Source organism: Berghia stephanieae, chromosome 10, assembly GCF_034508935.2.
Source record: "Berghia stephanieae isolate SIO BIC M18660-M18661 chromosome 10, UCSD_Bste_1.3, whole genome shotgun sequence".
In the NCBI taxonomy this organism is placed as follows: Eukaryota; Metazoa; Mollusca; class Gastropoda; order Nudibranchia; family Aeolidiidae; genus Berghia; species Berghia stephanieae.
In genome coordinates, this window is record NC_088369.1 from 12,446,295 (window position 1) to 12,460,273 (window position 13,979).

At 36.5% G+C, this 13,979-nt stretch overlaps 1 protein-coding gene across 2 annotated transcripts in view; it reads left to right on the plus strand.

Moving 5' to 3' along the window:
* LOC144980522 (uncharacterized) overlaps positions 1–13,922 on the plus strand; it is a 25,808-nt gene extending 11,886 nt beyond the window's left edge. For both annotated transcript variants that reach the window (XM_078928172.1, XM_078928174.1), the window contains exons 6-7: positions 13,078–13,285; positions 13,532–13,922. In XM_078928172.1, the coding sequence (XP_078784298.1) occupies positions 13,078–13,285; positions 13,532–13,749 (426 nt within the window). In that variant the 3' untranslated portion in view covers positions 13,750–13,922. The remainder of the gene's footprint in view (positions 1–13,077; positions 13,286–13,531) is intronic.
* The last annotated feature ends 57 nt before the right edge of the window (positions 13,923–13,979 follow it).

The window sequence follows — 13,979 nt, forward strand, 5'->3', positions numbered from 1 at the left end:
TCAAATCCCATTTTCAGCCAACAACAATTAAAACAATAATATCATAAAAATACATCACTTAATTAAATACGGATATCTGCTATCTTTCTGGTTTTTAAGTAATAGATCTATTTATGTTTTTATTGGAGTTTTTGTGTGTGTGTGTGTGGGGGAGGGGGGGGGGTTGTTGGCTGAAGAAGGGTTTTGAGCCTGAAACATTTCGTGTTTGGTATTTTGTTCTTTTTTTTTTTTTTTTCTTTTTTTTTTTGGAAGCTGTTATTCATTTTTTATTTTTCCTTCTTTTTTTTCTTTTTTAAAAATTTATTTTATTTATTTATTTATTTTTTAAAAATTAATTAATTTTTTTTTTTATACAGTCCACAGCTGCTATCAGCTTGATATTTCTTTAACATTGAAATAATAGAGACTTTAGATAGAGGAAACCCCTTTGTAAACCACTGAGTCAATCTACCAGAGCTGCCGACTGTTAAGAAAGATTAGTAGAATCATGAAATCATCATCATCATCATCATCATCATCATTATCGTCATCATCATAATACAGTATAAATTCAATATAATCATCATTATCATCACTGTCATCATCATAATCATCATCATCATCATTATCAGAGAGAGAGAGATTATTACTTTTTTTTACAGTCCACCGTTTCTAACAGCTTGATATCACTTTAACATTGACATAATAGAGACTTTAGATAGAGGAAACCCCTATGTAACCCACTAGTTAATATACCAGACCTGCCTACTGTTACAAAAAAATTCGTAGAACCACCAAATTTTTGCCTCCATTTTCAGAACTTCGTGAGCATCTCTTACCTACTTACTTAATCCTCTTCGGGCCTTGAGGCACGTGGGGCATCCACCAGACATCACCCATTTTTTTTGTGGTCGGCTGTTTTAGCAGTGGCTGTATTCCAAGACAGGCCTGCTTCCTTTATTTCTTTTTCTATGGTCCTTCGCTGGATTTCTTTGGGTCTCCCCCCCCCCCCCCCCCCCCCCCCCCCCCACCCTTTTATCCCCTCATTTTTACACCTGAGTAAGGTGAGAAAATGTGAGTAAAGAGCCTTTTCCAAGGACTCAACAATGCGCCGAGCAAGGCTCGAACCTAGGACCTTCTGATCCGAATGTGAGTGTCATACCACCTGACCATAAAGCTGCTGAAGAAGGGTTTTAAGTCCAAAACTTTCATGTTTTGTATCTTTTTTTTTTTTTGAAGGCGTTATATTCAATTTTGTTTATTACTTTTCACGGTCCACAGCTTTTAGTAGCTTTGTATCACTATAATTTTCAGTGTAAGGTTTAAGGATTGAAAAAATTGTTATTATTCTTATTTTATATCACACTTTTGTCATTTTTTGTTTTGTTTTTTCTCAAGGATTTATTTTATTTTATTTTTTTACTTATTTATTGATTTTATTTATTTATTTCATTAATTATTTGTTTAATTATTTATTGAGCTTTCAGCTTCAGGGATGAACTTTTTAATATTGACAAATTTCCCAACACATGTTGAAATGCGTGCGAGTGTGTAAGGTGAAATGATTGGGGAATCTGTGAATGAACGGGAGTTGTTATCATTACGGACACTGATGATATGACCTTTATAAGTAGTGGTACTTTAGAGTCATAATACCCATGGAGCTAGCGTGTGAAGGCGAAATGATTGGGGAATCTGTGAATGAATGGGAGGTGTTATTATGGACATTGTGATATGACCATAATATAAATAGTAGTATTTTAGAGTCATAATACCCATGGAGCTAGAGTGTGTAAGGTGAAATGATTGGGGAATCTGTGAATGAATGGGAGGTGTTATCATTACGGACACTGATGATATGACCTTTATAAGTAGTGGTACTTTAGAGTCATAATACCCATGGAGCTAGAGTTTGTAAGGTGAAATGATTGGGGAATCTGTGAATGAATGGGAGGTGTTATCATTACAGACACTGAAGATATGACCTTATAAGTAGTAGTACTTTAGAGTCATAATACCCATGGAGCTAGAGTTTATAAGGTGAAATGATTGGGGAATCTGTGAATGAATGGGAGGTGTTATCATTATAAACACTGATGATGATATGACCTTTATTAGTAGTAGTACTTTAGAGTCATAATACCCATGGAGCTAGAGTGTGTAAGGTTAAATGATTGGGGAATCTGTGAATGAATGGGAGGTGTTATCATTACAGACACTGATGATATGACCTTTATAAGTAGTAGTACTTTAGAGTCATAATACCCATGGAGCTAGAGTTTATAAGGTGAAATGATTGGGGAATCTGTGAATGAATGGGAGGTGTTATCATTATAGACACTAATGATATGACCTTTATAAGTAGTAGTACTTTAGAGTCATAATACCCATGGAGCTAGAGTTTGTAAGGTGAAATGATTGGGGAATCTGTGAATGAATGGGAGGTGTTATTATGGACATTGTGATATGACCATAATATAAATAGTAGTATTTTAGAGTCATAATACCCATGGAGCTAGAGTGTGTAAGGTGAAATGATTGGGGAATCTGTGAATGAATGGGAGGTGTTATCATTACGGACACTGATGATATGACCTTTATAAGTAGTGGTACTTTAGAGTCATAATACCCATGGAGCTAGAGTTTGTAAGGTGAAATGATTGGGGAATCTGTGAATGAATGGGAGGTGTTATCATTACAGACACTGAAGATATGACCTTTATAAGTAGTAGTACTTTAGAGTCATAATACCCATGGAGCTAGAGTTTATAAGGTGAAATGATTGGGGAATCTGTGAATGAATGGGAGGTGTTATCATTATAAACACTGATGATGATATGACCTTTATTAGTAGTAGTACTTTAGAGTCATAATACCCATGGAGCTAGAGTGTGTAAGGTTAAATGATTGGGGAATCTGTGAATGAATGGGAGGTGTTATCATTACAGACACTGATGATATGACCTTTATAAGTAGTAGTACTTTAGAGTCATAATACCCATGGAGCTAGAGTTTATAAGGTGAAATGATTGGGGAATCTGTGAATGAATGGGAGGTGTTATCATTATAGACACTAATGATATGACCTTTATAAGTAGTAGTACTTTAGAGTCATAATACCCATGGAGCTAGAGTTTGTAAGGTGAAATGATTGGGGAATCTGTGAATGAATGGGAGCTGTTATCATTATAAACACTGATGATGATATGACCTTTATTAGTAGTAGTACTTTAGAGTCATAATACCCATGGAGCTAGAGTGTGTAAGGTGAAATGATTGGGGAATCTGTGAATGAATGGGAGGTGTTATTATTATAGACACTGATGATGATATGACCTTTATAAGTAGTAGTACTTTAGAGTCATAATACCCATGGAGCTAGAGTTTATAAGGTGAAATGATTGGGGACTCCGTGAATGAATGAGAGGTGTTATCATTATAGACGCTGATGATGATATGACCTTTATAAGTAGTAGTACTTTAGAGTCATAATACCCATGGAGCTAGAGTGTGTAAGGTGAAATGATTGGGGAATCTGTGAATGAATGGGAGGTGTTATCATTATAGACACTGATGATGATATGACCTTTATAAGTAGTAGTACTTTTAGAGTCATAATACCCATGGAGCTAGAGTGTTTGAGGTGAAATGATTGGGGAATCTGTGAATGAATGGGAGGTGTTATCATTATAGATACTGATGATGATATGACCTTTATAAGTAGTAGTACTTTAGAGTCATAATACCCATGGAGCTAGAGTGTGTAAGGTGAAATGATTGGGGAGTCTGTGAATGAATGGGAGGTGTTATTATTACAGACACTGATGATATGACCTTTATTAGTAGTACTACTTTAGAGTCATAATACCCATGGAGCTAGAGTGTGATAAGGTGAAATGATTGGAGAATCTGTGAATGAATGGGAGGTGTTATCATTATAGACACTGATGATGATATGACCTTTATAAGTAGTAGTACTTTAAGTCATAATACCCATGGAGCTAGAGTGTGTAAGGTGAAATGATTGGGGAATCTGTGAATGAATGGGAGTTGTTATCATTACAGACACTGATGATATGACCTTTATAAGTAGTGGTACTTTAGAGTCATAATACCCATGGAGCTAGAGTTTGTAAGGTGAAATGATTGGGGAATCTGTGAATGAATGGGAGGTGTTATCATTACAGACACTGAAGATATGACCTTTATAAGTAGTAGTACTTTAGAGTCATAATACCCATGGAGCTAGAGTTTATAAGGTGAAATGATTGGGGAATCTGTGAATGAATGGGAGGTGTTATCATTATAAACACTGATGATGATATGACCTTTATTAGTAATAGTATTTTAGAGTCATAATACCCATGGAGCTAGAGTGTGTAAGGTGAAATGCTTGGGGAATCTGTGAATGAATGGGAGGTGTTATCATTACAGACACTGATGATATGACCTTTGTAAGTAGTAGTACTTTAGAGTCATAATACCCATGGAGCTAGAGTGCTAGAGTGTGTAAGGTGAAATGATTGGGGAATCTGTGAATGAATGGGAGCTGTTGTCATTACAGACATTGATGATATGACCTTTATAAGTAGTAGTACTTTAGAGTCATAATACCCATGGAGCTAGAGTGTGTAAGGTGAAATGATTGGGGAATCTGTGAATGAATGGGAGGTGTTATCATTATAGACACTGATGATGATATGACCTTTATAAGTAGTAGTACTTTAGAGTCACAATACCCATGGAACTAGAGTGTGTAAGGTGAAATGATTGGGGAATCTGTGAATGAATGGGAGGTGTTATCATTATAGACACTGATGATATGACCTTTATAAGTAGTAGTACTTTAGAGTCATAATACCCATGGAGCTAGAGTGTGTAAGGTGAAATGATTGGGGACTCCGTGAATGAATGAGAGGTGTTATCATTATAGACGCTGATGATGATATGACCTTTATAAGTAGTAGTACTTTAGAGTCATAATACCCATGGAGCTAGAGTGTGTAAGGTGAAATGATTGGGGAATCTGTGAATGAATGGGAGGTGTTATCATTATAGACACTGATGATGATATGACCTTTATAAGTAGTAGTACTTTAGAGTCATAATACCCATGGAGCTAGAGTGTTTGAGGTGAAATGATTGGGGAATCTGTGAATGAATGGGAGGTGTTATCATTATAGATACTGATGATGATATGACCTTTATAAGTAGTAGTACTTTAGAGTCATAATACCCATGGAGCTAGAGTGTGTAAGGTGAAATGATTGGGGAGTCTGTGAATGAATGGGAGGTGTTATTATTACAGACACTGATGATATGACCTTTATTAGTAGTAGTACTTTAGAGTCATAATACCCATGGAGCTAGAGTGTGTAAGGTGAAATGATTGGAGAATCTGTGAATGAATGGGAGGTGTTATCATTATAGACACTGATGATGATATGACCTTTATAAGTAGTAGTACTTTAAGTCATAATACCCATGGAGCTAGAGTGTGTAAGGTGAAATGATTGGGGAATCTGTGAATGAATGGGAGTTGTTATCATTACAGACACTGATGATATGACCTTTATTAGTAGTAGTACTTTAGAGTCATAATACCCATGGAGCTAGAGTTCGTAAGGTGAAATGATTGGGGAATCTGTGAACGAATGTGAGGTGTTATCATTATAGACACTGATGATGATATGACCTTTATAAGTAGTGGTACTTTAGAGTCATAATACCCGAGGAGCTAGAGTGTGTAAGGTGAAATGATTCGGGAATCTGTGAACGAATGTGAGGTGTTATCATTATAGACACTGATGATGATATGACCTTTATAAGTAGTAGTACTTTAGAGTCATAATACCCATGGAGCTAGAGTTTGTAAGGTGAAATGATTGGTGAATCTGTGAATGAATGGGAGCTGTTATCATTATAGACGCTGATGATGATATGACCTTGATTAGTAGTAGTACTTTAGAGTCATAATACCCATGGAGCTAGAGTGTGTAAGGTGAAATGATTGGGGAATCTGTGAATGAATGCGAGCTGTTATCATTACAGACATTGATGATATGACCTTTATATAAATAGTATTTTAGAGTCATAATACCCATGGAGCTAGAGTGTGTAAGGTGAAATGATTGGGGAATCTGTGAATGAATGGGAAGTGTTATCATTACAGACATTGATGATATGACCTTTATATAAATAGTATTTTAGAGTCATAATACCCATGGAGCTAGAGTGTGTAAGGTGAAATGCTTGGGGAATCTGTGAATGAATGGGAGGTGTTATCATTACAGACACTGATGATATGACCTTTGTAAGTAGTAGTACTTTAGAGTCATAATACCCATGGAGCTAGAGTGCTAGAGTGTGTAAGGTGAAATGATTGGGGAATCTGTGAATGAATGGGAGCTGTTGTCATTACAGACATTGATGATATGACCTTTATAAGTAGTAGTACTTTAGAGTCATAATACCCATGGAGCTAGAGTGTGTAAGGTGAAATGATTGGGGAATCTGTGAATGAATGGGAGGTGTTATCATTATAGACACTGATGATGATATGACCTTTATAAGTAGTAGTACTTTAGAGTCACAATACCCATGGAACTAGAGTGTGTAAGGTGAAATGATTGGGGAATCTGTGAATGAATGGGAGGTGTTATCATTATAGACACTGATGATATGACCTTTATAAGTAGTAGTACTTTAGAGTCATAATACCCATGGAGCTAGAGTGTGTAAGGTGAAATGATCGGGGAATCTGTGAATGAATGGGAGGTGTTATCATTACAGACACTGATGATATGACCTTTATAAGTAGTAGTACTTTAGAGTCATAATACCCATGGAGCTAGAGTGTGTAAGGTGAAATGATTGGAGAATCTGTGAATGAATGGGAGGTGTTATCATTATAAACACTGATGATGATATGACCTTTATAAGTAGTAGTGGTACTTCAGAGACATAATACCCATGTATTTTATTATAATTATTTTATGATAGAACACCTGTCATCATTAGCGGCATTATCATTACCATCATCATCATCACACCACAACCATCAGCACTACTACTATCATCACCACCAACATCATCATCATCTTCATTATTGTCCTCATCATCATCGTCGTCGTCATAAGCTTATAAGGGGAAATGATTGGGGAATCTGTGAATGAATGGGAGGTGTTATCATTATAAACACTGATGATGATATGACCTTTATAAGTAGTAGTAGTAGTACTTCAGAGTCATAATACCCATGGAGCTAGAGTTTATCCCAGTTTCTGGAGAATTAAATGGACAGCAACAATTTCTTGCCACCTTTTGAATAGGACAACTTGTCTATCACAAAGGGGTGTCCCAATAGCTCAGTTGGTAGAGCACTCATTTATACACACAAAGGGACTGAGATCGATCCTGGGCAAAATTGAGATTTTTTTTCTTTTTCTGACCCCCCTGTCCACCCAGCAGTGATTGGGTAGCTGGTTCTGTTGGATCTGATATAAAGTACTTTGCAATAGATTAGCATTCTATCTAAAGGGTAGCAAGCAATTGCGATTGTCCGTTTCAGGCTATAGAAACAGGGGATAAACTCCAGCTCCATGGGCATAATCGCTTTGAAGGACTACTAATACTATCACAAAGTACTTTCTATGATAAGATCTTTGAGCCATTCCCCTTTGTCTTACTTTTTCTTTCAGAAAAGTGAGTGGAGCAGGCACTTATGTTGGTAACAACAAGATATGAAGTGAGTAGAAAAGTGCCAGAAGACAATAGAGAATAAAAATTTTTTTCGCGGCGGTGGTGGGGTTTGAACCTGCGACCTTATTGGTACGACAACTCCGCCTGGCAGGTGAGAGCGTGGCTCTACCGTGTGAGCTATCCACGAACACAAAAATATTCGTTTCAAACCCAAAGTCATTTCTAGATCCCTCTCTCACCCACTTCTTGAGATCGCCGATTCGTTCGCCACCATCGCGAAGTAATTTTGACCAGCAGTTAAGCTTAATAGCCAATATTCTCATCACAAACATATAACATAGAAACGATTGAGACATTGAGTATGCTCCGGTGTATGGGGTGAATTTTTAATTCAGAAAAGTGAGTGGAGCAGGCACTTATGTTGGTAACAACAAGATATGAAGTGAGTAGAAAAGTGCCAGAAGACAATAGAAAATAAAAATTTTTTTCGCGGCGGTGGTGGGGTTTGAACCTGCGACCTTATTGGTACGACAACTCCGCCTGGCAGGTGAGAGCGTGGCTCTACCGTGTGAGCTATCCACGAACACAAAAATATTCGTTTCAAACCCAAAGTCATTTCTAGATCCCTCTCTCACCCACTTCTTGAGATCGCCGATTCGTTCGCCACCATCGCGAAGTAATTTTGACCAGCAGTTAAGCTTAATAGCCAATATTCTCATCACAAACATATAACATAGAAACGATTGAGACATTGAGTATGCTCCGGTGTATGGGGTGAATTTTTAATTCAGAAAAGTGAGTGGAGCAGGCACTTATGTTGGTAACAACAAGATATGAAGTGAGTAGAAAAGTGCCAGAAGACAATAGAGAATAAAAGGTGGTGGGGTTTGAACCTGCGACCTTATTGGTACGACAACTCCGCCTGGCAGGTGAGAGCGTGGCTCTACCGTGTGAGCTATCCACGAACACAAAAATATTCGTTTCAAACCCAAAGTCATTTCTAGATCCCTCTCTCACCCACTTCTTGAGATCGCCGATTCGTTCGCCACCATCGCGAAGTAAAACATATAACATAGAAACGATTGAGACATTGAGTATGCTCCGGTGTATGGGGTGAATTTTTAATTCAGAAAAGTTAGAATTAGAAAGTGAGAATATTGGCTATTAAGCTTAACTGCTGGTCAAAATTACTTCGCGATGGTGGCGAACGAATCGGCGATCTCAAGAAGTGGGTGAGAGAGGGATCTATCCAATTTTCTTCTTTTTTACTGGCGTGGAAATAACATAACTGTGTCACAAGTGCTGTAAAACCCTTAAAAACAAAATAAAAATTTTTAAAATAAAGTCTCACAGACCCAGCAATCAATCCAATCTCTGCCGAGTCAGAAATGAATACTTAGCTGATATAGAAGATGTGGACTGTAAAAATAAATGGGCAAAAATGAATATAACAGCCCTCCAAAAAAGGAAAAAGAAAAACAAACATGGAACGTTTTGGGCTCAAAAACCCTTTTTCAGCCAATAACAAAAACTGAAAGAAAAAAAACATTAATGCATCTTTTAAAATCACTTAAAATCCAGACAGATGGCAGAAAAGTATTTTTGGCATGTCTACTTATTTCAACTTTGTTTTTGCCATCGAGATGTGACTTTTTCTGTCATCTGTTTTTGATTCTGATTAATGTGTTAACGTTTATATTTGTTTTTGATAAATTTCTGAAGAAGGGTTTTGAACTCAAAACATTCTGTGTCTGGTTTTGTTTTTTAAAAGTATTATATTCATTTATGTACATTACTTTTTGAATCAGAAAAAGCAAATTGCGACACAACCCGATATCAAAGTCAGTCCCCTTGGTTGTGAGTTGAGTGCTCTACCAAATGAGCAATTGGGACTTCCTGGTTTGACAAAACCTGTAGAGTGTCCATCAATTATCAGATTTCTGACTTTATCGTGACACTAATGCTGCAATCTTTTCCCTCTTTTTTATCATCATTCTGTACTTTATGAAAGTATATTGACTTAAAACAGAAGTGCTGTACATTCCATGAAAATTTTTCAGACAATTTTGTCAGCTGCCGGTTGCAGGTCTGTTCAACCTTTGTTTGTCATATTTAACTTCATTAAAAAAAAAAAAGATGTAGAAGAGATAACAATAGCTTTTCTAAGTGTCAAATTAAAGGGCAGGCACTGGTGTAAGATAAAGATCTGAAATAGTGTGTATGAAACAGTTCCAGAAAAGAAAAATACAAGAAAAATAAATCATCCCCAAAAAATAATTCTTTCTTGACTTGGGCAAAAGCTTTTTTCTGTTTTTGTTGTTGGCTGAAGAAGGGTTTTTGAGCCCGAAATGTTCCATGTTTGGTATTTTTTTCTTTTTTGAAGTTGCTGTTATAATCATTTTTGCCCTGATTTTTTGGGATGGTTGTTTTTTTCTTGTATTTTTCTTTCTTGTTTTTGTCTGGCACTGTTTTCATTCACGCTGTTTCAGATCTTTATAATAGCCTTGTCTTCTATGTGGTTTTTAAAGGATTTGGATCCGTGATTTGTTCTAGTGAGATGATGGATGAGAGGGATGAAATCCTGTATAATCAAAATTGGGTCAAACAGAGATATTTGTATTTTACTCTATGGTTGAGTGAGGTGACTGGTACCTTTTTGTCTGTTGTGTGAAAATGCTACTGTACAATGACAATACCCAGTATAATCAAAATTGGGTCAAACAGAGATATTTATATTTTACTCTATGGTGAGTGAGGTGACTGGTACCTTTTTTGTCTGTTGTTTGAAAATGCTACTGTACAATGACAATACCCAGTATAATCAAAATTGGGTCAAACAGAGATATTTATATTTTACTCTATGGTGAGTGAGGTGACTGGTACCTTTTTTGTCTGTTGTTTGAAAATGCTACCGTGCAATGAAAATACCCAGTATAATCAAAATTGGGTCAAACAGAGATATTTGCATTTTACTCTTTGGTGAATGAAATGATTGGTACTTGATAAGATCTAGTGTGTGAAATTCATGCCGTATAATGACAATACCCATGATAATCAAAATTGGGTCAGAGATTATTTATATTTTACTCTATAGCGAGTGAGGTGACTGATAACTTTTTGTCTGTTGTGGAAAATATTGCCTTACAATGACAAAACCCAGTATGTATAATCAAAATTGAGTCAAACAGGGATATTTACATTTTTCCCATAATTGTGATTTCCCGTATCTATACACAATGTCTTAAACGGAAATATAAGAGAAACAACATAGTTTTTAATGTTAACATGTTAATCAGATGAAGAGATAAGTTTGTGCTCACTGAGAGTTCAAAAGTAGTTCTTCAGTACCATAAATCTTTTTAGACAGAGTTTATCCTGGTTTTGTTAATAAGTGTTAAATGGATAGTAAAATCGCTTACTATCTTTTGGATAGTAGGATGCTTACCTATTGCAAAGAATTGGCACCAGACCTAACAGATCCAGCCACCCAATCATTGCTAGGACAGATTTGTCAGCAGAAAAAAAAATCTTTGTCCTCAGCTCAAGGACGGTGTGTGACCAAATCCCATTTAAAAATCAATTTAAACTAGAGGCCTTGTTTAGTTTCAGTCATTATAGTAATGGAGCATGTCTCCGGTTTTCCTTCTTCTGTGGTTTTATTTTCTGTTATGTTATTGTTTTGGTCTTTGTTTTTTTTTGGGTTTTTTCACACCTTTTTTTTTTGGTTTTGTTTCTTAATATTGTTTTTGTTTTTTTGACAGATTCAGTCAAATATTTTTATGTTTTTTTTTTCTTGTTTTTTTTTCTGAATACAAATATGGTTTTCTTGATCTTTATTTTCATGATATATTGTTGAGTTTTTGTAACCCCACTAGCTCAAAATGCCAGGTTGGCTGATAGAATATCAGAATGAATTGGATTCAATAGTCTGATGTCACGTTGCCCAGCAATGGCAGCCATCATGGTTCTAAACAAAGAAAATCTGTACTTTTTATTCTTCATGCTGGCGAGAACTTTTCATATGTCTTGTGATCAGAATGTATAAAAGTCAAAATATGATCAGATTTTTTCCCTCTGGATACACTTTTATGCTCGTCGGAAAAGTATTTCATAAGGGCGTCCACCATTGTTCCGGTAGTTTAGAGCCAGTTACTAAGTTACCATGCGTCATTACAGCGTTACAACTGTTGAAGCGTATTCATACGGGCTTTGCCATTTATACAGTATTTGATGACCAACTTGTAATTAATAGCCAACTTGAGGGACTGAAAAACTCTTGGGAGTACTATGCTAAATGTTCCCACACTCCTTCCTCTCTCTCTCTCTCTCTCTCTCTCTCTCTCTCTCTCTCTCTCTCTCTCTCTCTCTCTCTCTCTCTCTCTCTCTCTCTCTCTCTCTCTCTCTCTCTCTCTCTCTCTCTCTCTCTGGCCACTTGCTGTGTCTTCTATCCCCCTATATATGTTTTCTAACTTGCTTTCTGTCTTTGTCTTGGATTGAGATTACTTGGTTTTGTCCAGGCCCTGGCCAAGTACCCTAGCTGGGAGGGAGACAGTCAAATGTATAGTTAGAGTTTTGGGAGATGATATTTTTTCCTTGTAAATCATCTCTGTTATGTTCTGTATTATGTTTTGTTTACGTATTATATATGATTTGTAAACATTTGAGTGTATTCCTCTGAGTGGAGACCTGTGCTTGTGTCTGGGTGAGACATTTAGGTGATCTCAAACTATTACTTTGATAGTGTGCTCTTGGAATCTACATCTGTTTCCTACTTGAACCAATTCCCCTTTGTCCTTTTTTTGGGTACTTTAATTGTAATTCTAGAACTTTTTACTATCCAACTTTCTTCCTTTTTACTGGTGCTGATATGACCTTAATGTGATGCAAGCGCTGTGAAATCCTTAAAAACTAAAACAATCTCTCTCTTACTCTCTCTTACTCTCTCTCTCTGTCTCTCTCCCTCTCCCTCTCTCTCTCTCTCTCTCTCTCTCTCTCTCTCTCTCTCTCTCTCTCTCTCTCTCTCTCTCTCTCTCTCTCTCTCTCTCTCTCTTTCTTCCTCTGCCTGTAAGAAATAAAAATTATGACCAATGGTGACGAAAGCAGGGCCAGGTCTAATTTTGATGGTAGTTGATAATGTGGCAGGAAGGACACTGTCAAAGAGTTGACCGGCCTGGACCAGAAAAAGGACAGAGACGTATGGTGTGAGGTTGTGAAATCTGCATCCTGCATGTCACCCGGACAATCAACTGATCATGGGAATGATGAGTGAGTGAGTGGGTGGATGAGTTAATAATAATGATAATTTCTTATATCCTACAATTTTTTTCATTATACATGATGACTCTTTTTGTGGTTTTACTGATTACATTAAAAATAATTATTTGTTTGTCTCTACAGTTACTTGTCCAAAAGGATGAACTACTTGAACAGAATCGAGAGATAATTGAACAGAATAGAGAACAACTTGAACAGAAAGATGAACAACTTGAAGAAAAAGATATCCAGTTGTTACTGAAGACAAGAGAAGTAGAGGATCTGAAGCGTCACATTTTATCACTGAGACATGAGCTGAGAAGGAGAGAGACATCCTCTTTCAATCAAGATGGTGAGTAGTAAAGTACCATTATGATGATGAGAAGAAGGGGGAGGAGGAGGAAAATAGGAAATAGAGTATTTTTTAAAAGGGTCTTTATTTTTCACCTTTTCATGTATAATTTGAAATTTCTATAATGTATCAAACAGACTTAGAAAGACATACTTACAGACTCTTCTTTGACCGTTTAATGAAAATTAATTACATTTTCAAGACAGCAAAATTTAAATGTCGTATATTCATCTTATTTCCCTCCAGATCTGTATGCCCGTATATGGGACCAGCCTATCATAAACCACGAAGATGACTTCCCAGTCGCCAGATGTACAGTGTGTTACTCCAATCCATCGCAAATTGTGTTCCAGCCGTGTGGTCATCTGTGTTGTTGTGACCAGTGTGCATCAAGACTCAAGGGCAAGAAGTGTCCGATTTGTAGAGAGGCCAACGTCTCAGTGGATAAAGTCTATGTTATGTAAGGAAAATGTTCTATTCATGATGGATGATGATCTTGGAAATGTTGATGTTGATATAAATATTTGTTCTCTAACCTTGCAGATGCTATGCTGTTTATTTCAAGATTTGAAGAAAATTATCTGCGAAGACCTTAGCACTATCGTTTAATCAATAGGCTACATACAATGTTACATAGTGACAGAGAGCAAAATCTGTGTATTGAAAGATACATGATATATATATATATATATAT